The sequence below is a fragment of the Capricornis sumatraensis genome, chromosome 3 (assembly GCF_032405125.1).
Source record: "Capricornis sumatraensis isolate serow.1 chromosome 3, serow.2, whole genome shotgun sequence".
In the NCBI taxonomy this organism is placed as follows: Eukaryota; Metazoa; Chordata; class Mammalia; order Artiodactyla; family Bovidae; genus Capricornis; species Capricornis sumatraensis.
The window spans coordinates 69078850-69098532 of NC_091071.1; the positions used below are offsets into that span (position 1 = coordinate 69078850).

At 38.7% G+C, this 19683-nt stretch overlaps 1 protein-coding gene across 1 annotated transcript in view; it reads left to right on the forward strand.

Annotated features, from left to right (window-relative positions):
- The first annotated feature begins 358 nt into the window (after nt 1–358).
- The window catches only part of SLC25A12 (solute carrier family 25 member 12), a 99535-nt gene continuing 80210 nt past the window's right edge, over nt 359–19683 (forward strand). Inside the window, exons 1-2 of the mRNA XM_068968469.1 lie at nt 359–372; nt 1322–1369. Of these exons, the coding sequence (XP_068824570.1) occupies nt 361–372; nt 1322–1369 (60 nt within the window). The 5' untranslated portion in view covers nt 359–360. The remainder of the gene's footprint in view (nt 373–1321; nt 1370–19683) is intronic.

Sequence of the window (19683 nt, forward strand, 5' to 3'; positions counted from 1 at the left end):
AAAACGACTTTGGCTGAAGTCGGCGCCCAAAGCCACACCCTCCAAGAGGCCTTAAGAGACCTGGGGCTTTCCTGGCAGCTACTCAGCTGCTGGCAACCACGCGGCGCGTCGGAATCCCATGGCTTGGCATCGAGGTCGTCCCCGTGGGAGGCCGGTCCCCTTCCTCCGCGTCGCGGACCAGCCGCTTCTGGCCGGGACGCGGCCCTTCAAGCCGCCCCGCCCGCCCCGGGCTCATTTGCATAGGGACGCGCGCGGCGCCGGCGAGCGGGAGGGCGGGCGCGGCCGGGGAGGCGGCGCGCGCGCGCCCTGACAGCTCGGCCCTGCTCGCTCACTCGCTCGTCCCCGGCTTCCGAGCACAGCATGGCGGTCAAGGTGACTCTAACTCTCTGCTGCTGCCTTTATTTCATAAGAGACATTCCAGGGACCCTGCCTGCAGCCCCTCACCTCTTCCCATTGACTCTTTGGCCTGATTGTTAGATGGCGTGTCCTGGGGCTCCAGGGAGAACTGTGCGGGGCTTGGACCGGAGGGAGAGGATGCCCGGCGGGGGGAGGGGAAGGAGGAGGGCTTGTGAGTTGGAGGGGCTTGTAAGGACCACTGGTCGGTGAAGGAGGAGGAGTATCCTGCCCTAGGTACATGGGATTGTGAGCCAGCAGTTGGAGGGCATCAGAAAGGGAGTGGGAGGAAGTGGCATGGAAAGCCGGGGATACCCAAGGCATCCGTGTATTGTGGTGGGGGAGGGGATGAGTAATTGAGTATTTGGGGGCCTCTGGAGCCAGGGGCAGCGGTTGGCATTTGAGCTGCAGGTGACAGGATGTCTAAAGTATTTAGAAACGTTGTGGCTGCTTTCACTATTTTAGGTTGGGTGGAGAAGGAAAGAGGCGTGGAGATAATTATATTCTGCATTGCTTTCCACGGGAAGAAAGGCCAGTAGGCCATGCGATTAATTTGGGTGTTCCAACTTTGCTGTTGTTTCTACTCTTGCTGGACTCTTGGTTTGAAGGTGGGTGGATGCTCACTGTGTCGCGAGTGGATGTGGAGTAAAGTAAGGGCTTGATCCTCATGGCCTTTCCTTTCCAGCCCAGGGGAAATCTATCTGATAGATTTGCTGTTTCTTAGGCTCTTCACACCTGTCTTTCCACCGTGTGATCGCACAACTCCAATTTGACAGTTGTTATCAGTATTAGTGCTTTTAATATGTTTTCAACTAAATGCACTTGTAAAAGATAAGAGCATTGATTGTTAGCATCTGTGAACTCTAATCTGCAGAGATTATGTGATCTCTAGTGAAGCATTAACTGCCTTTTTCTTTTTTCCTTACAGACAACCAAGCGAGGTGATCCTCAGGAGTTAAGAAACATATTCCTACAGGTAATGGCTTCTGTGCTGTGCTTCTTCTTGGTAGAGCTGGGGTGGGGGAAAGGTGTAAGTCTAGTACTTTTTAGGCCTTAGCTTTCAGGAATGTTTTATCAGTATTTTCATGTTTCCTTCAGAACATGAGAATAAATAATATAGATTATAAGTCTTATTAAGATTTGATAAAAAGATTTCCCTCAAATTATTTTTTTTTAAGTGACTTAAGACATTAAAAAAAATCACTAAGGAGAAAAATTGCACCTTCCCTTAAGCATTGTGACCAAAATAAAATTTCAAAACATATTGACACACTTGTGCAATTGATAGGTATGATTAAAATTCTTTGTTCTTTGAAAATTATGTTTATAAAGTTTTCCTGCTTCTAAGCTACTCTCTTTGCAGTTTGTTACAGAGATAAGAATAGTATAGTTATTCTTAATTTGTGTGTGTCTTTTCTGCCTCCATTTATTTTTATTATATCCATGGGCTTTGGGGGTTGTGTTACAAAATGTTACTATCTGTGATTCTTGCAAGAATCCACCTTCAGTTCTGCTAAATTTTTATGATCAGTGACTTGGCTGTAGACTTTTTAAAAATTGGCTTAGTTTTTTGTTTTGCTTTATTTCTTAATTTCAGAAGTTCTGCATGCAGGAAATTGTGTTTAAGTATATAAAAAGGGAGACAAGCTTAGGTGACCTACCAAATACTGTATTTTTCTGAATTCTTTTGAGAATTTTTGAGAACGGGTCTATTCTGGACCCGTTCTTGTATAGAAACTTTGACCTTGGGCACGTCCCTGCTGGGTGTTGTAAAATGAGAGGTGATCTTCCAAGGTTCCTTCCAACTCCAAAAGTCTATGATTCTATATTAGGAACAGATTCTAACATGTGCATCAGCCTGGTGCAGATGACATTTTTATCTGAGAAATGTAGATTGCTTAAGCTATTGTTGGGGAGGAGGCTGCATAGATGACCAAATAGTGAAAATGCGAATCTTAAATTTTATAAACTCTGGTAAAGGGAAGCATCATTTCCAGAACAAAAGTAATTGTAATAGAAATGTTCTGTTTGTGGTTTGAAACCTTGATTTCTCACAAGTGTTCTTGAAAATAACCAAAAATATGTCAGTGTTAACCACACCATGTGCTCAATTGTTTCATGAGGAATTCATGTGATATGGTTAATTTTGTTTTCTAAATGAAGTAGGCATAGGAAAAATGAGTGGAAATGCTTCATGAACTAATGAACAGAGTACTGACCAGGTGTTGGGAACACTGGGTTCAATTGCCAGTCCTACCCCTATCCTGTGGTTTTACCTGTGAGCTAATTATCTGGCTTTCCTCTTCTCATGTATTTCTCAATGGGCTATAAGGAAATGGGAATTGAAGTCCTTTCAGCTTTAAAAATCTTGTGGAAAAAAAAATCTGTGATTCTGTATGGATTTGATTTTGGAGAGGAGAGGGCTGGGACGATGCCTAGCTTTTTGAAAACTTTCAAATTTTATCTTTTTACACGTTATTTTGATGATACCCTTACTTTTTATACTGAAAATTTGTGGAATTCATTAACTACATGTTTAGCAGTAATGGTAAAGCATTGACCCAAGAGTTATTGATAAGGGGCAGAACATAGATACTACCTTCTGGTAACTGAAACAGCTTGATAGAGAATATAGTTAGTTGAATCAGTTTGAGGGCTATTAGCAAGTAACATAGATTTCAAATTTATATCTTAAATACTTCAAACTATAGTTACTTGAAGCTATAGGGCATTATTTAGAAACAGTTTTGTTTTAGATGCATATGGTTTTTTAATATTTTAGAAACAATAGCAGGCAAAAATACATACTAACTATGCATTTCTTTAGCAACTTAAACATATTTATCGAAATAGTCACTGACAATTATTTACTGTGTGTCATGTATGTACTTGTCTTTAGTTTAGTAGACAGTAACATGTTGAATAATTAAAGGGGAGAATTGAGTCAAGACTTGAATGGACAGGTAAACATGACTAGTCCCTCTTTGAGACCTGTCCCATATACCACAACTTGTGGTTGAGGGAGTCAAGAACAATGAAGGGAAATATGTGACCTCTGGTATGATAGTCAAATTGATTTGTCTAGATTCTTGTGGTCATGTAATAATAATAACAATGGCTATTATTTACTGATCATTCTGAAGTATGCTGAACATTGGCCTAGTCTTTTGGGGTATTATATTAATTTTTTTTCTTTTTAAACTGACGTATAGTTAATTTACAATATTTCAGATAAGGATATCTTTTTAATTTTCATAACAACTTTTCTACATGCTTAGTCACTCAGTCATGTCTGACTCTTTGTGACCCCATGGACTGTAGCCCACCAGGCTCCTTTGTCCATTGGATTCTCCAGGCAAGAATACTGCAGTGGGTTGCCATTTCCTTCTCCAAGGGATTTTCCTAATCCAGGGGTTGAACCTGGGTCTCCAGCATTGCAGGCGGATTCTTTAACAACCTTAGGAAATAGCATTATTGTCCCTGTTAAATCATGCTCAGTTGCTAAGTTATGTCTGACTCTATGACCCCATTGACTGTAGCCCACCAAGCTCCTCTGTCCATGAGATTTTTCTAGGGAGGAATACTGGAGTGGGTTGCCATTTCCTTCTGCTGGGGATTTTCCCAACTCAGGGATCATACCTTTATCTCTTGATTCTCCTGCATTGCCAGACAGATTCTTTACCACTGAGCCACCTGGGAAACCCCTCCTGTTAAATAGATGAAGTTGAATGAGTTGGTTAATGTCACTTAGCTCATAAATGGTGGACCCTGGATTCTAGTCAAACTCTAGAATCCATATTCTTAACCCTTACATGATACCACTTGTGGGTTCTTGAACTGGAATGAGTTTTGAAAGCTGCTGCTGCTGCTGCTGCTAAAAGCTAGAGGCATGTAAAAGTCTAACCGCAACTGTGTTAAGAAATTAAAGCAAAAAAAAACTGGTTTGTTAGGTGATGAAATATAATACCTTTCCACTGTGACTATCTAGAACATTTGGCTAAGGCCTTCGGATTTGAAACAGTAGGAAGGCACTCTGGGTTTCTCAGTGGGCAAATTGAAGTGGGTAAATTCTGGCAGCTCTTGGTGTATGTTGGATAAAGTGTGGAGAGGTTGAAAGTAGGTAGAGAGATCTGTTAAGAGGCCATTGAAATAATTCATGTGGGAGATAATGACCTGCAGTGGCTGATGGCTGGGGAAATGGAATGGAAGGACGATGCCAGGGACTTTGGAAGGGATGAAATCAATTGAATGTGGTATTAAATATGAGAGAAAAGGAAAGAGTAGTAAATCTAGCATTTTTATGATAGATGTTAATTCATAAGGCATCTATTTTAGGAGTTGGGTGAGGGCATTGTTAAAGTTTGGTTGCTAAATAAATGTGCCCCAATAAGTTGAAGTCAGATACAAGTTTTGTATAGGTGGTAGATGAAACCTCGGATTAGGAGGATTAATTATAAAATAAACAAGACAGGGAATAAAGGACTGATTTATAAGTGATATTATCAATTGAAATGGAAGGAGGAGGAGTGGAAGTGAAGGAGAATGGCCTCATGGGAGTTTAGAGTGTCACAGAAAAGGGTCTAGTCAGAGTGAAATCTAGATTTTTCTGTTATTAATATAATTTTGTTTTGGTAGGATTTGAGGGGTCTTGAATTCAGGGTCGTTTGAGCTAATTAAAGACTACAGAGAAGATATAATTTTGAATTTTAGAATGCAATTGAAAAATTCTGGAAAATTTAGATCTGTGGCATTGACTGTCTAAATTCACAGCTAGCTGATGTGGCTCACAGTCATTTGTAAGCAGCAAAATACTCCTGTTTGAAAGTGATATTATACCTGTTTAATGACACTCCATTTTATGTGCAAGTCTATTTAGATGGAAGTTGATGAGTAAGTGAGCATTTTGATTCTGAGTATAGAGAAATAGGTTTTTTTATGTTCATCATTTCTCAAATTTTGATAAGCCGTGTTTTCTATTAATTAAAAGAAAAGAACAATAGTATTCACTAGGATTCTTTTTCCTGCCCCCTCCCCCAAGTACATAAAATTGGAGCACAGCAAATGAATTCTTATGTGTTAGACTACTGTAATTTTACAACCAGCTGTCAAGCTAATATTTTACTGTTAGTACCCTTGAAATTGTCAATTCTGGATTTATGTCCTCTTTTACCTCTCTCAGCCATACGCTATCATTGACCCAAATCTGCTCCATCAGAGGTATATGGTAGCAAAAGGACACAATGGAGGCAGTGAAGAGGAAGGTGAGCTAAGGACAACAGGGATGTCATAGGCTGGCTGTTATACACCTGGCAAATTTAAAAATGAAGAGTTAATCTGGTTTGGTCTGTGTTTTGTGGCAAAGTAGGTTGATCAAAAAGCAGTTTTAAGGGACTTCCCTGGTGGTCCAGTGATTGTTAGGACTTGGCTCTTTCACTGCTGTGGCCCTGTGTTCGTTCCCTGGTTGGGGGAGTTAAGATCCTGCAGGCCGTACAGTGCTGCCGAAAAACAAAAAAACTGTTTTAAGATTTTTGAAGATGTCTTTTTTTTCTTTTTAAATTGGTAGATTTTTCTGTTGCTCATTTACCAATGTATTCTATGATAAAGGCAATACATGTTGAGACTGTAGCATAATATATGCTAGACCCAAAATGTGTGGCAATGTAGAAATCAAATACTATTTTTATCCTTTTTTCTTATCACCAGTGTAACTAGAAGATCGTATCCCATATCAAATTATGAAAATCCATTTTTTCGTGTTTATTTTACATTAGAAAATAAGTAGAAGATGCTGCTGCTAATGTAAAGAAAACAGTGATTCTTCTTTAGGGTTTTTATGATAACATAAATTTTTAATTGAAAGAAATGTCCTTTATTCAATAAATATTTTTTTTTACATATTATGTACTTATTTACTTTTGGCAATAACCTGCAGCTGAAAAGGGAGTTAGCTTTTAGCAGGAGACTCTTCTATTTTGTTGAAATATGAGTTAGGGCTATGTTTTCCAAAGTGTAGGAAGTGTATCACAATATTATAGTTATAATAAGAGAATCAGGTATTGAAAGATGATAACATCTACTGAGGCCAAATGTGGAGAAAAATGGTGCTCTCATAGTACATTTGTGGAAACAAAGACTCTTTGCAAAGCAATTGGCAATGGTTTAAAATAAAAAGATAACCATTTAAAGAAACAATCCTATTTTGGGGATATTTATCCCAGAGAAATAAAAATACTTATAAGAATATATATGTACAAGATGGTTAGTGGCAGCACTCAGTTCCTCAAAAACAAACAAAAAAAAAGTTGGGGGCACAAAATAAATGCTATCAATGGGCAGTGGTAGAAAAATTATGAAATAAAAACCATGGAAAATTAAGCAGATACTAAAAAGAATGAGTTAGACTTACTCCAGCTGATTTAGAGGGATTTCAAATGTACTATAAATGAGTCTGCCTGCAGTGTGGGAGACACAGGTTTGACCCCTGGATCAGGAAGATCTCCTGGAGAAGGGAATGGCTACCCACTCCAGTATTCTTGGGACTTTCCTGGTGGCTCAGATGGTAAAGAATCTGCCTGCAGTCAGAAGACCCAGGTTCAATCAGGATGATCCCCTGGAGAAGAGAATGGTTACCCACTTCAGTATTCTTGCCTAGAGAATTCCAAGGACAGAGGAACCTGTCATGCTGTACTTCATGGGGTCACAAAGGGTGGGACACAACTGAGCGACTAACACTTTTTTTTTTCTTTATAAATAAGGAAAGACACATGTATATATGGAAGGATAGATAATGTTAACTTGGTTGAGGTAAGAATTCAGGGGAAATAAAAACAAAATCTCAATGTATATGTGTTAAATTTTGAGCAAGTGCATAATTTAAAAGTAAGAACTTAGTAATTCAGCTGCTGCTGCCAAGTTGCTTCATTCGTGTCCGACTCTGTGCGACCTCATAGATGGCAGCCCACCAGGCTTCCCCATCTCTGGGATTCTCCAGGCAAGAATGCTGGAGGGGGTTGCCATTTCCTTCTCTAGTGCATGAAAGTGAAAAGTGAAAGTGAAGTCGCTCGGTCGTGTCCGACTCTTAGCGACCCCATGGACTGCAGCCTACCAGGCTCCTCCACCCATGGGCTTTTCCAGGCAAAAATACTGGAGTGGGTTGCCATTGCCTTCTCCATAGTAATTCAGAAGTGAAGTTGCTCAGTCGTCTCCAACTCTTTGCGACCCCATGGACTGTAGCCTACCAGGCTTCTCTGTCCATGGGATTTTCCAGGCAAGAATACTGGAGTGGGTTGCCATTTCCTTCTCCAGGAGATCTTCCCAACCCAGGGATTGAACCCAGGTCTCCCGCATTGTATGCAGACACTTTACTGTCTGAGCCATCAAAACATGAAGTTAAAAGAGACTTCCCAGCATGAATTGAGTTGAAGAAACCAGTAAGAGACACACAGAAAGGGATCTATAGTTTTCTTAGCCATCCTGATTAAAGGTTTTCACCAGTTTTTCAGGCTATAGGAATTGCAGATAATAGCCTTTATCTTTGGTTTATAAAGTATTTGCCATAAACTATATAGAGTTCTTATTTTTTAAAAAGTATTAGGCATTAAGGGCATGCTAGCAACATAGTGGCCTGGCGTGCTGCGATTCATGGGGTCGCAAAGAGTCGGACATGACTGAGCGACTGAACTGAACTGAGCAACATAGTGAAGACTTTATCCTTGAATCAACTAGACAGATGAAAGAATAATTAAGATTAAAACATTAGAGTTATTAAATGCTATCTATGTCCTACTACCTGGAGAAGGAAATGGCAACCCACTCCAGTATTGTCCTACTACCAGTCAATACATTTTTAATTGCCTAATAGGCTAGGCACTGTGCGAGGTTTGTAGGTATGACAGAGCTGTTTAATGAAGGTATGGGTATGACCTCACATTCTAGGTAGGGGTGAGACAGACAATAACAAAGACCACACATTAAAAAACAAATATTAACCACAGGATTGTGACAATTCCAATAAGTAGAATGATGGAAAAGGTGATCGTTTTTCAAGATGGTGGCCAGGCCCCTAATGAAGTGATATCAGGGTTGAGAACTGAAAGGTAAGTAGAGAGAATTCCACATGTGCAAAGGCCTGGATGTGGATAGGATTTGGTATGTTCAACAAACAAAAATGAGGCCAGTGCTCCTGAAGCCTCAGTGAGTGAGGGGGTGAATGGCCAGTAAGAGATGAGGCTGAAGGAACCACACCAAGCAGGACCTTGTTTATAGGCCATGAAGAAGAGTTTGGATTCTTTTCTAAAAAATATTGTGGAACCTGTCGGAGGTCTTTCACCTTGAAAGTTGAATGATTCAGTTTATATGTTAAATCGATTGTACTTAAAGATAGATCATATTGAAATGTAAGCTTTCGCATATATTTCTGTGCTTTCTCATGGATTTTCTACTCTACCTTGAGTAGACTGTGATTGTTCCGATTTAATTTCCTCCTGTCCATAGCATTCTTAGGATATCTTGATCTGGGCCTTGGTTGACTCCTTTTCATCCAGGAGGCAACAGAATGTAGCCAGAACCTTACATGGGCTTTGTAATCTAACCAGAATCTGAATCCCCTTTGATCCCTTTTGCTGAGTGACCTTAGGTGTTTACATTTCTGTGGGAGTCTGTCTTCTCATCTGTCTAAGAAAGGATAACTGCATCTAGCATATAGGAATATTACAAAGATAAGATAGTGTGTAAGTAGTGCCTGGCACTCAGAGAACCTGGTAAAACTTAGTTCTTTGTCCCTTTCCTATTCTTCTGAGCTGAGGACTTTTCTTTCCTGAAAAGGATCTCAGTCTCTTGTGTTCCCCAGGTCACTATGCTGAACCTAGAAAGTGACTAAGGATGCTAATACGTATTTATGATTATGTACATGTAATCAGTTAGTTATTAATTACATTCTTGAGATATACACCTGAAGATCTTCACAAATCCCCATATTCAGAAATATCTCCACAAAAGATAATTTCTCTCTCAAGCGTATAGATCCCGAGAAGGGGTAGAGCCATGATTAAAAACTGGGAGACTGCGGAAGTATGTGCAGAGTTTTCATTTAAACCTTTTGTTGCTCTGTCTTAACCAGAGAAGGAATAGTAGTCCAACCAAGGAACACCAAGACGCAGAGCTGAAAGAGAGATTATAATTCATTCTTTGTTTGTAGTTTGTGAAAAATCATCTCCCTGTTCTGTTCAGCTCTCTCTCTCTTAGCACTGCTGAAATTTCTGAAACATGGCTCACTGAAACCAGAGCCATGGCTTCTAGAACTGTACTATTGTTTGTTAACTGTTACGTTGTAGGGACTATTTTAAGCTTTTTATACAAATCACTGTATGTAATCCTCAGGACAGCTCTATAAGGTAGGTGCCATTAATATTCCCATTTTATAGATGAGAAAACTGAGCCCCAGAACGGTTAAGCAACCTGCTCAAGGTAATATAGTAAATGGAGGAGACTTGCTTTATGTGTGTTAATACAACTTGCCTTATTTACTTAACATTGTATGGCAATGCAGGTACGGTAGTACATATAGAATCATCTCATTTTGGGGGTAGCCTTTTTTATTATGAAAAATTTCAAACATATATGAATTTAAAGAAAATAGCATAATGAATTGCCATCTACCATCACTAATCTTTGACTATCATGGCTAATTTTGCTTCATTTATATTGCAGCTGCAGGGGATTATTTTGAAGCAGTTCTCAGACATCTTATCACTGCATCCATAAACACTTCAGTGTCTATCTCTAAAAGATGATGACTCTGAAAAACAAACCAAACCAACCACAATACTTTCTTGTACCTAAAATTTTTCCTTAACAAATGAATTTCAATTCAGAGTTGCAGTTTCCATGCTTGTTTCTTTCTCTTTTTTTAAGCTATTTTATTACAATCAGGATCCAAGCCAGGTTCCTACATTGCTGATCTGTCGTCACTGCTCCCTGCCAGGATAAAAGGCCTTTTTTCCTTATGGCAAAAATCTTGCTATGTAATCAAGGCTTACCGACAGTAAAGCATTTGATACACCTAGGAGCTATACCTTGATTATCAAACACATGATTTGTCCAGGCTTGTAAATATATATGCCCCTTGAATGTTCCCATGGTTACTTAGACCAAGAAATTGAAGTGTTTTTAAGAACAATGCAAATTATTCAACTTAATCTGCTATGAAACATTCTAGTTCCAGTTATTGAATTCTCTGGGGTCGTTATTTCCAAGGTTTTTGGCCATTTTTAGGGGTTAAATTGTTTTAAAAGACTTAGCTTATTATGGTAACTTCTGTTAATTTCCGTGATTAACTGGAGTCTTGCACCTCCTCACTGTGTTAGACATTGCATGGTAGCTGACAGTAGGCCTTGATGTAAAAATACACATATTAACACAAAAAGAAGATAGTATTTCATGAAACAATCTGAGGAAGGCAGGTTTCTGGAGAATTCTTTTTGGAATATTAAATAGATTTTGTTTCCAGTGTAAGTGAAATATGCAACTGAAAATGCTAATTAGATGTATAAAACTGCCTTTTCCTAAAAAATGCATGTGTGCTGCTGCTGCTGCTGCTAAGTCGCATCAGTCGTATCTGACTCTGCGCGACCCCATAGACGGCAGCCCACCAGGCTCCACCGTCCCTGGGATTCTCCAGGCAAGAACGCTGGAGTGGGTTGCCATTTCCTTCTCCAATGCATGAAAGTGAAAAGTGAAAGTGAAGTCGCTCAGTCGTGTCCGACTTTTTGCGACCCCATGGACTGTAGCCCACCAGGCTCCTCAAATGCATGTGTAGATTATAGTAAATACCAGAAAAATTTTGTGTCACTCATTAAAATCTGTTTTAAAAAATTAATGTGGCTTCATAGAGTTGCTAAAATCAATGAGGCTATATGTATTAATCATTTTTTCTCATTAAAATATCATTTCTGCTATTGAATTCCGCATTGCACTATTGTAACCGAATTTGTGTTGTTGGATCTGTTGTGGTCTTTGCTTGTTACATCGAGTGCTTGAGTAGTGAAAGGGCATGCATTCCGGACTAAATTTGGCTTGCATTAGGAGTAAGAGCAGTAATAGTGAAGGACAGCAAGATTAGCTTCATGTGCTCCGCTCTTGCTGTGGTAGAAGTCTTTCTCTTCCTTTGCTCATGTAATTTCTTTTTTTCTGTGTAGGAAATGCTCTGTGTGATATTTGTAGTTACCAAATTTTGTGACATTGTCCTTTGAGAGTTAGAAATCGCAAGGATGTTGCAATCTGAAAATGTCAGTTTATCTCAATTGGAACAAAGTCAGGGAGGAACAGTTTGTTTTGACTCATGTTACAGCCACATGTTGGATAAGCAGAGATGAAGCTGCCTAGACCAGTCAGGACTGATTTTCTGATAAACCCAAGAATAGTAGGAGCCAACCCCAAGGAAACCTTGGTTAGAATAAGGGTGAAGAGTTAGTAACTCATTCATGTTTGAGCAGAAGCAGAAATATTCAGTATGCAAGGAGGAAACTGGGATCTGCTGCTTTTTTGTGTTTCTAAGCATTTTAGAATAACTATGTCAATCTGCATTAGCTTTACTATTTTCAAGTACTTTGATGTTCAAGGTCTCACTTTATTCCCTTAAAAAAGATCTACCTTTATGTAATTTCTCATTAAAGAGACTCTGAGAAGTGTGTGTTTGCTCCAGAAATCTCTACTATTTAACAACGCAGGAGATTAGAACCTCTTTTCTGACCTTAGTTTCAGTGTCCATCATGCCATGGTCTCTGAGTGACTTGAGGGCAGGAACTATGTTTTCTTGATTCTGCATCCCTAGTGCTAGGCCTAGTGCCCAGCACAAAGTTGGTACTTGGTAAATGTTTTAAAATGAATGCAAAATAACCTGAAAGATTTAAGCAGATTTTTGGCTTAATAAGAAGTCCTTCTAGATATATTACGTTGGTTTTGGTGGGCGTACTGAAAAAGAAAATCCTTGATCTTGACACAGTGTATAATTTTTAAAAAGTAACCAACTTTCTAGTCACAGCCTATCAGAACTTTCCTTTATAATTTCTAGAAAATCTTTTAGAAATATAAAAATCAAAAACATCTGTTTTTAAACTTACACCGTTTAAACAGCTAATTTATATCATTAGAACTATTTGGGCCTATTTACTCATTCATGTTCTTGTTAAAACTGTTTGGGCCTATTTACTCATTCATGTTCTTGAATTTTAAGTTAACCTTTTTTTTTTCTTCCCTTATTCAGTGGAAATGTAGTGTGTAAACTCTTTGTAAAGTCTGCTTTATAATTAACCTGTGATGTTGGTTGCATACATTCTAAAGGTTACTTAAGGTTATATTTGGTAAAATTGCAAAGGAGTTATTAGTATCCAGTTAACTACAGTCACGTGAGGTCTTGATGTGTTGATCTGTTGGCTTGATAGAACATTTCTGGGTAATATGATCGTCTCTTTTGAAGCTCGAGGTAGTTCAGTGAAAGTATAACATAAATCTGTGTATGAAACCATACTGTCTTTTATCAGCAATGATTTTGATTAAATATATAAAGATTCTAATTTTTCATTAACATCCATTTTCTTTTTCATGCTTCAGAATGTCAAGGCTTTTTCAAACACCTATGAACTATACTCAAAGTATTTCTGGAAATGCCAAAACTATGGGCACTTTTACATTAAAACACTTCAGTTAGGTTTTAAAAAAGTTTAATTGAGAAAATAGACCACCTATTTTTTCCTGATACTGTCAGCTACTTCTTGTCTATGTCTTTTATGAGTCCTTGACTTCTTGCCCAAGAAGGATTTATGACTGCTTAAGAAACATCTTTGAAATGGCAAATGATTAACTCTAAAGTTATTTGGAGTATGGATATAATATTTGGCTAATTTCATTTCAAGTCATTTTAGTTCAGTCTTTGAAATGATAGGAACAAAATAGAAACAATATTGTGCAACTAAATTAATATATTAATTTTTTAGCATAAGTGTAAGCCTAGGAGATCCAAAAGTTTGTCTTAAATTGCTTTTTTTCATTTTTTGTGTAAACATGCAAGTCATTTTGGTTAGCAGAAAAAGTCTTAGTAAGCCCACTTAACCTTTTCTTGTTTCTAGCTGTGTTACTTTAGGCCATGTTTCCTTTTTTTGTTTGTTTAAGGTTTGGACACGACTGAAGGGCCTTAGCAGCAGCAGCAGCAGCAGTAAGCGTTATTATTATCCAGTCAATTAAAATCAGCATTAAAAGTAATGAAGTTATTTAAAATAAATAGGTCATTCTTATTTTAAAAAATATTTTTAGTTTAAATGTATCACCCATTTTTGAGGTACCTGCTTTTCTTTGTTAAGGAAATGTTCTAGCCTTTTGGCTGACTGTGGGTAGATTCTAGTTTCAGATCTAAATTCCCTCTTCTGTTTTGTCTGTTCAGGCAGCAGGCTCAGTGACATTGCCAAGTAATTGTCTCTAATTTAATGAGTTAATTAGTTAACTGTCTCCTGCAGAAGTCAAGTACTGACTCCTTGTGGCTGAGAAGACTTGTGTTTTTTTTCCTCTGAGCTATGCACTTTATCTTTCAGTTAAAATAGACTAGGAGAGTTGGGAAAAACTCTAGCAAAATACCTCAGGGTAAGTGATTCTCTGGCATCATTTATAACCCCAGTTATTGGCAAAGCCTGTTCCAAGTACATGTCAACAAAAGCAATTGATTTCCTTGCTGGCTACTGTGTCCTTGGTGGTTTGTGCTAAGGCTGCTCCATTTCCTGATAGTTTTAAAGTTAAGAATGTTGGTATTTCTGTGTGTATGTAATCTGTGTATATAGTGGTGATAGTTGGGAATAAGATTCAGGTATTAGATATCAGACAACTTTGTGACAAAAACAAATGGACACCTCAGTCAGTTCAGTTCAGTCACTCAGTTGTATCTGACTCTTTGTGACCCCATGGACTGCAGCATGCTAAGCCTCCCTGTCCATCACCATCTCCTGGAGTTTACTCAAACTCATGTCCATTGAGTCAATGATGCCATCCAACCATCTCATCCTCTGTCATCCCCTTTTCCTCCTGCCTCCAATCTTTCCCAGCTTCAGGGTCTTTTCAAATGAGTCAGCTCTTCACATCAGGTGGCCAAAGTATTGGAGTTTCAGCTTCAGCATCAGTCCTTCCAATGAACACCCAGGACTGATGTCCTTGAGGATGGACTGGTTGGATCTCCTTGTAGTCCAAGGGACTCTCAAGAGTCTTCTCCAACACCATAGTTCAAAAATATCAAATGGACACTTACTTGCTTTATTTTGTCAATACTAACTGAAATGTTTTCATATTGTTCCTTTTGAAAATTAATATCTGCTAATTAAAGAAAGCAACTCAATTGGGAAGTGAGAGAACAAAGATCACCACAACCCATCTCTTATATTTACTTGTTTTATATTTAGTTCTTAATTATTTTAAATTTCTCATAGAAATTGGCCCAGGAGTCTTTGTTAATGAATATGAGCATTTTTATGGTTCTTTATGGACTTCCCTTGTGGCTCAGATGGTAAAGAATCTGCCTGCAATGCAGGTGACCTGGGTTCAGTCCCTGGGTTGGGAAGATCCCCTGGAGAAGGGAAAAGCTACCCACTCCAGTATTCTGGCCTGGAGAATTCCATAGAGTGTATAATCCATGGGGTCGCAAATTGATGCTTTTGAACTCTGTTGATGGAGAAGACTCTTGAGAGTCCCTTGGACTACAAGGAGATCCAACCAGTAAATCCTAAAGGAAATCAGTCCTGAATGTTCATTGGAAGGACTGATGCTGAAGCTGAAACTCTCAATACTTTGGCCACCTGATGAGAAGAACTGACTCACTGGAAAAGACCCTGATCCTGGGAAAGATTGAAGGCAGGAGGAGAAGGGAATGACAGAGGATGAGATGGTTGGATGGCATCACCAATTTGATGGACATGAGTTTGAGTAAGCTCCTGGAGTTGGTGATGGACAGGGAATCCTGGCGTGCTACAGTCCATGGGGTTGCAGAGTCAGACACGACTGAGCAACTGAACTGACTGATAGTTATAGATATATATATGTATGTATATTTATATATTGCTAAATTACTTTTTTGTTTAATTTTTTTAATTGGAGGATAATTACTTTACAGTATTGTGTTGGTATTTGCTGTATAGCTGAATCACCTTTTTAAAGGACTGAATGTGAAAAAGCAAGATGGATAGAACCGTGTGAATAGTATGTTATCACTTGTGTTAAAAAGACAAGGATAAGAATAATCGTACATATTTGTATGTATATATTGGCATATATGGGGCTTCTCAGGTGGTGCTGGTGGAGATATGAGACATAAAAAATGTGGGTTCATTCCGTGGTTTGGGAAGATCTCCTAGAGAAGGGCATGACAACCCACTCCAGTATTCTTGCCTGGAGAATCTCCATGGGCAGAGAAGCCTGATGGGCTACAGTCCATAGGGTTGCGAAGAGTTGGACCAACTGAAGCAACTTAGCGTGCATGCATGAATATTGGTGTCTATGTATATATCTCCTATATATAAAATTGACTTATGCACAAAAAAATCTCTGGAAGCATGTGTGAGAAATTGATTGCCTCTGGAGTGAGGAATTGAGTGAATGGGAAGAGGTGAGAGGAAAACTTTTTTCATTGTATATTCTTATTTTGAATGCTGTGAATTGACAGTATTAAAAACACAAATAAAACAAAAAGCCTCTAGCAATGGGTGAGAATCCCCATTGCTTTTTCATTTTCACTCCCACTTGGGCGCAGGCCTCAGTCTCTCTCCCCTGGATCTTTGCAGTGGCCACTGCTTGGTCTCCCTGCCCCCAGTCAGCTTGTCTTTTCTCCTGCCCATCTTTCACATTGCTGCTGAGGAAAGCACATGTCAGATCATGTCTCTCACTTCCCAGAATTTCCAATGGCATCCCATGGCCCATAGGATAAAGTTCCAACTCTTTGTTTTAGCATTCCAAGTCTTCCACTATCTGCTCTCAAATTGCCTTTTCAGTATCACTTCTACAGATCTTTATATACCCTCTCTTTGTTATCTTTCTCCAGACAACACCCCCCTCCCCCCAAAAAGAAAGAAATTCATTTTTTAAATTTCTGTTTTTTTTTTTTTTTTTAAAGCCTGAAATACCCTTTCTCTCGATTTGCAGTTAAAACTGAATTTTGCTTTCAAGGCCTGTTCTGAACATTATTTTCTTTTTCCTCTCTCCAACTCCCTGCCATCTATCCTCAAAATGAATCATTTATTTTTGGTTTCCATCGTATGTGTCTCATACCTTTGGCACTCATTCTACTTAATTGCTCACTTATCAGTTGTTTACATTCTATTTTTAGACTTCCTTGTATTGATCCCTCTTTCCAGCCCCAGTAGTCTTGCCAACATGGTGCCTTTCTCCACTCCTGCCTGTCTTTTACCCTGGTGGTTTTCATATCTTGGTAAATGTGTCAGATTATGTTATACATTGAAGAATTTTGAGGAGAAGAAGCAATTGATTAGAATTAGTAGAATCCACTCAACCTCATACAGTTTAATTTTTCTTTATCCTGTTTGCATGCCTATTTTGAAATGTCAAAGATTATTTAGTTTTCATTTTATAGATATGTGATATATATCTAGAGGCCTGGGAGGAAAATGGCATTGTTGAAGGACTCACAGTGAATAAGTTTAGAGCCAGGGTGTAAACACAGGAACCTTTCAGGTATGACTTTTACAGCATGTAGAGAGAACATGACTTTATTTGGGGGTTATACTAGTTAGGTGCTTTTGGTAGTACCAGCTAGTAAGAATGTGTCCACCTTTGGACATTCTTATGTTGGCTGATAGAGCATTTGCTGTGATAACCTCAATGATATTTTTCAGAATACCACAAAGGAAACAATTTAAAATTTAATTTTATCCTTATTGAAGGAGCTAATGGCTTGGTTTAGTCAGATTCCCAAATGAGGACATTTGAAATGTTTAACCAAAAGCAAACCAACAGTCCTTTGATCTTTTGATCCTTGTCTTTCCTAGAAGCAACCTCTTGTAACTTTTCTAGCTATTCATTTTTCATGAATAGAAGTATTTCTATTCTTCTTTATGAAAAGTAAAGTATAGAAATACTTCATATCTTTGTACTGCTGCTTCTAGACACTACTGACTTTCTCTTATAGCAGCTGAAGTATTTTACTTCCTCTCCCTCCATGCTTATCAGTATATTTATAATAGTCATTAAATTAATATTTGGTATCTACATTATTATAACTCTAAATTGTTTATTTTCTGCCAGATCATATAATGTTTTCTATTTTTATATGACAAAAATACTTGTTCATAATTTACTTTTTTATAGAGTTAAAAATTGCTTAACTTTTTGTTTATTTAATGATCTGTGTACCTGTTACTAATCCCTTAACAAATATTTACTGAGTGCCTGCCGTGTATCAGCTATTATTCTTGGTGCTTGGGATACATCAGTGAACATACTAGGCAAAAATTCCTTCTTTTGTGATATTTACATGCCACTTGCGAGATAGACAACAAACATGATAAGTAAAATACATAGTGTGGTAGGTGCCAAGGGGGAAAGCACAACACCAGAGGGGAATTGGGAATATAAATACAAGTCTGGGCGGCAATGCTAAATAGGGTGATAAAGGGTAAGTCTCATTGAGAAGATGACATTTGTGTAAAGATTTAGGCTCCTCCCAGGGTTATTTTCCACAAAGCCAAATGCCTCGAATAATCTGACGTTGCAGTTTCCCTAGCGGCTTGCTGTCTTGGAGCCCTCTCTCTGCCAGCCAGGACTGGCAGTCCAGAGACATACAGCACAAATGTTGTCCCGGGGTTTCCCTTGGCCACTTCACTGGGTTGGATCATCTGGTTTCCTGGATCCTCCATCTTTCTATTACTTGGTTCATGCTGTCTTTTTGATGGGGCAAATTATCCCATATCCTGAGAAAGGGTACATAAAAGGGAGGAAAAGCATATTGAGAATATGGATATTCCAAAGTACTTTTAACCCACCCTTACGGTTGATTGAAAATTTGGCTCAGTTTAGAATTCTTGGTTAGAAATCATTTCTCTTTGAATTTTCAGTGCCTTACTGCATTGTCTTCAAGCTTTCAAAGTTTCTGTTGGAAAACATTGAGGCCCATGATTCATAACTGTTTATACATGACCTATTTTTTCCCTCTGAAAACAATTAAGATTTTCTCTTTATTCTGATGTTCTATAATTTTATGATGATGAGTCAAGCCCTGGTGTGGGTTTTTGTTTTGTTTTAATCGACTGTGCTTGGCACTTAGTGGCCCCTTGTATTTCTCAATTCTGGGAAATGTTCTGATGTTACTACTTTGATAGTTGACTGAAGTAGCTAAGTTAATCAACTGCAACCCATAGAGGAAGGCTTTGGTTGTTCATGTTTGGTCATCAGTTCAGTCAGTTCAGTTCAGTCATGTCTGACTCTTGGCGACCCCGTGGACTGCAGCACGCCAGACTTTCCTGTCCATCACCACCTCCTGGAGCTTACTCAAACTCATGTCTATCAAGTCGGTGATGCCATCCAACCACCTCATCCTCTGTCGTCCCCTTCTCCTCCTGCCTTCAGTCTTTCCCAGCATCAGGGTCTTTTCCAGTGAGTCAGCTCTTCGCATCAGGTGGCCAAAGTATTGGAGTTTCAGCTTTAACATCAGTCCTTGCAATGAACACTCAGGACTGATCTCCTTTAGGATGGACTGGTTGGCTCTCCTTGCAGTCTGAGGGACTCTCAAGAGTCTTCTCCAACACCACAGTTCAAAAGCGTCAATTCTTTGGTGCTGAGCTTTCTTTACCACAGTACATAAAACCCTTACTATATATTGAGGTGTTTATTTAATAAGCAGGTATTATTATTATTTTATTCTCTAAAATTATTGACATAAAAGGCAGAATTTTTTTGTTTCCTTTTTCCAGCTCCTGGTACTTAGAAGGAATACCTGTGTTGGAAGGGCTTGTTTGTTATGCTGTTGTTGTTCATTTCCCTTTTACGGTTTGGCAGGTGTGTCTCCACCCCCATCTCTTGCCATCAGGAAGCCTCCAGAGGCTTTGAGGCTTTTTACCTTGGTTGCTCTTTCACCTTTCTTTATCTTTCTCATATTTCTTCATGTATATATATACGTATATACACACACATATATGCCATAAAATTCACCATTTTAAAGTGTCCAAGTCGGTGGTTTCTTTTTTGGTTTATTTACAGTGTTATGTGACTATCACCACTGTCTAATTCCAGAGCATTTTTATCACCCCC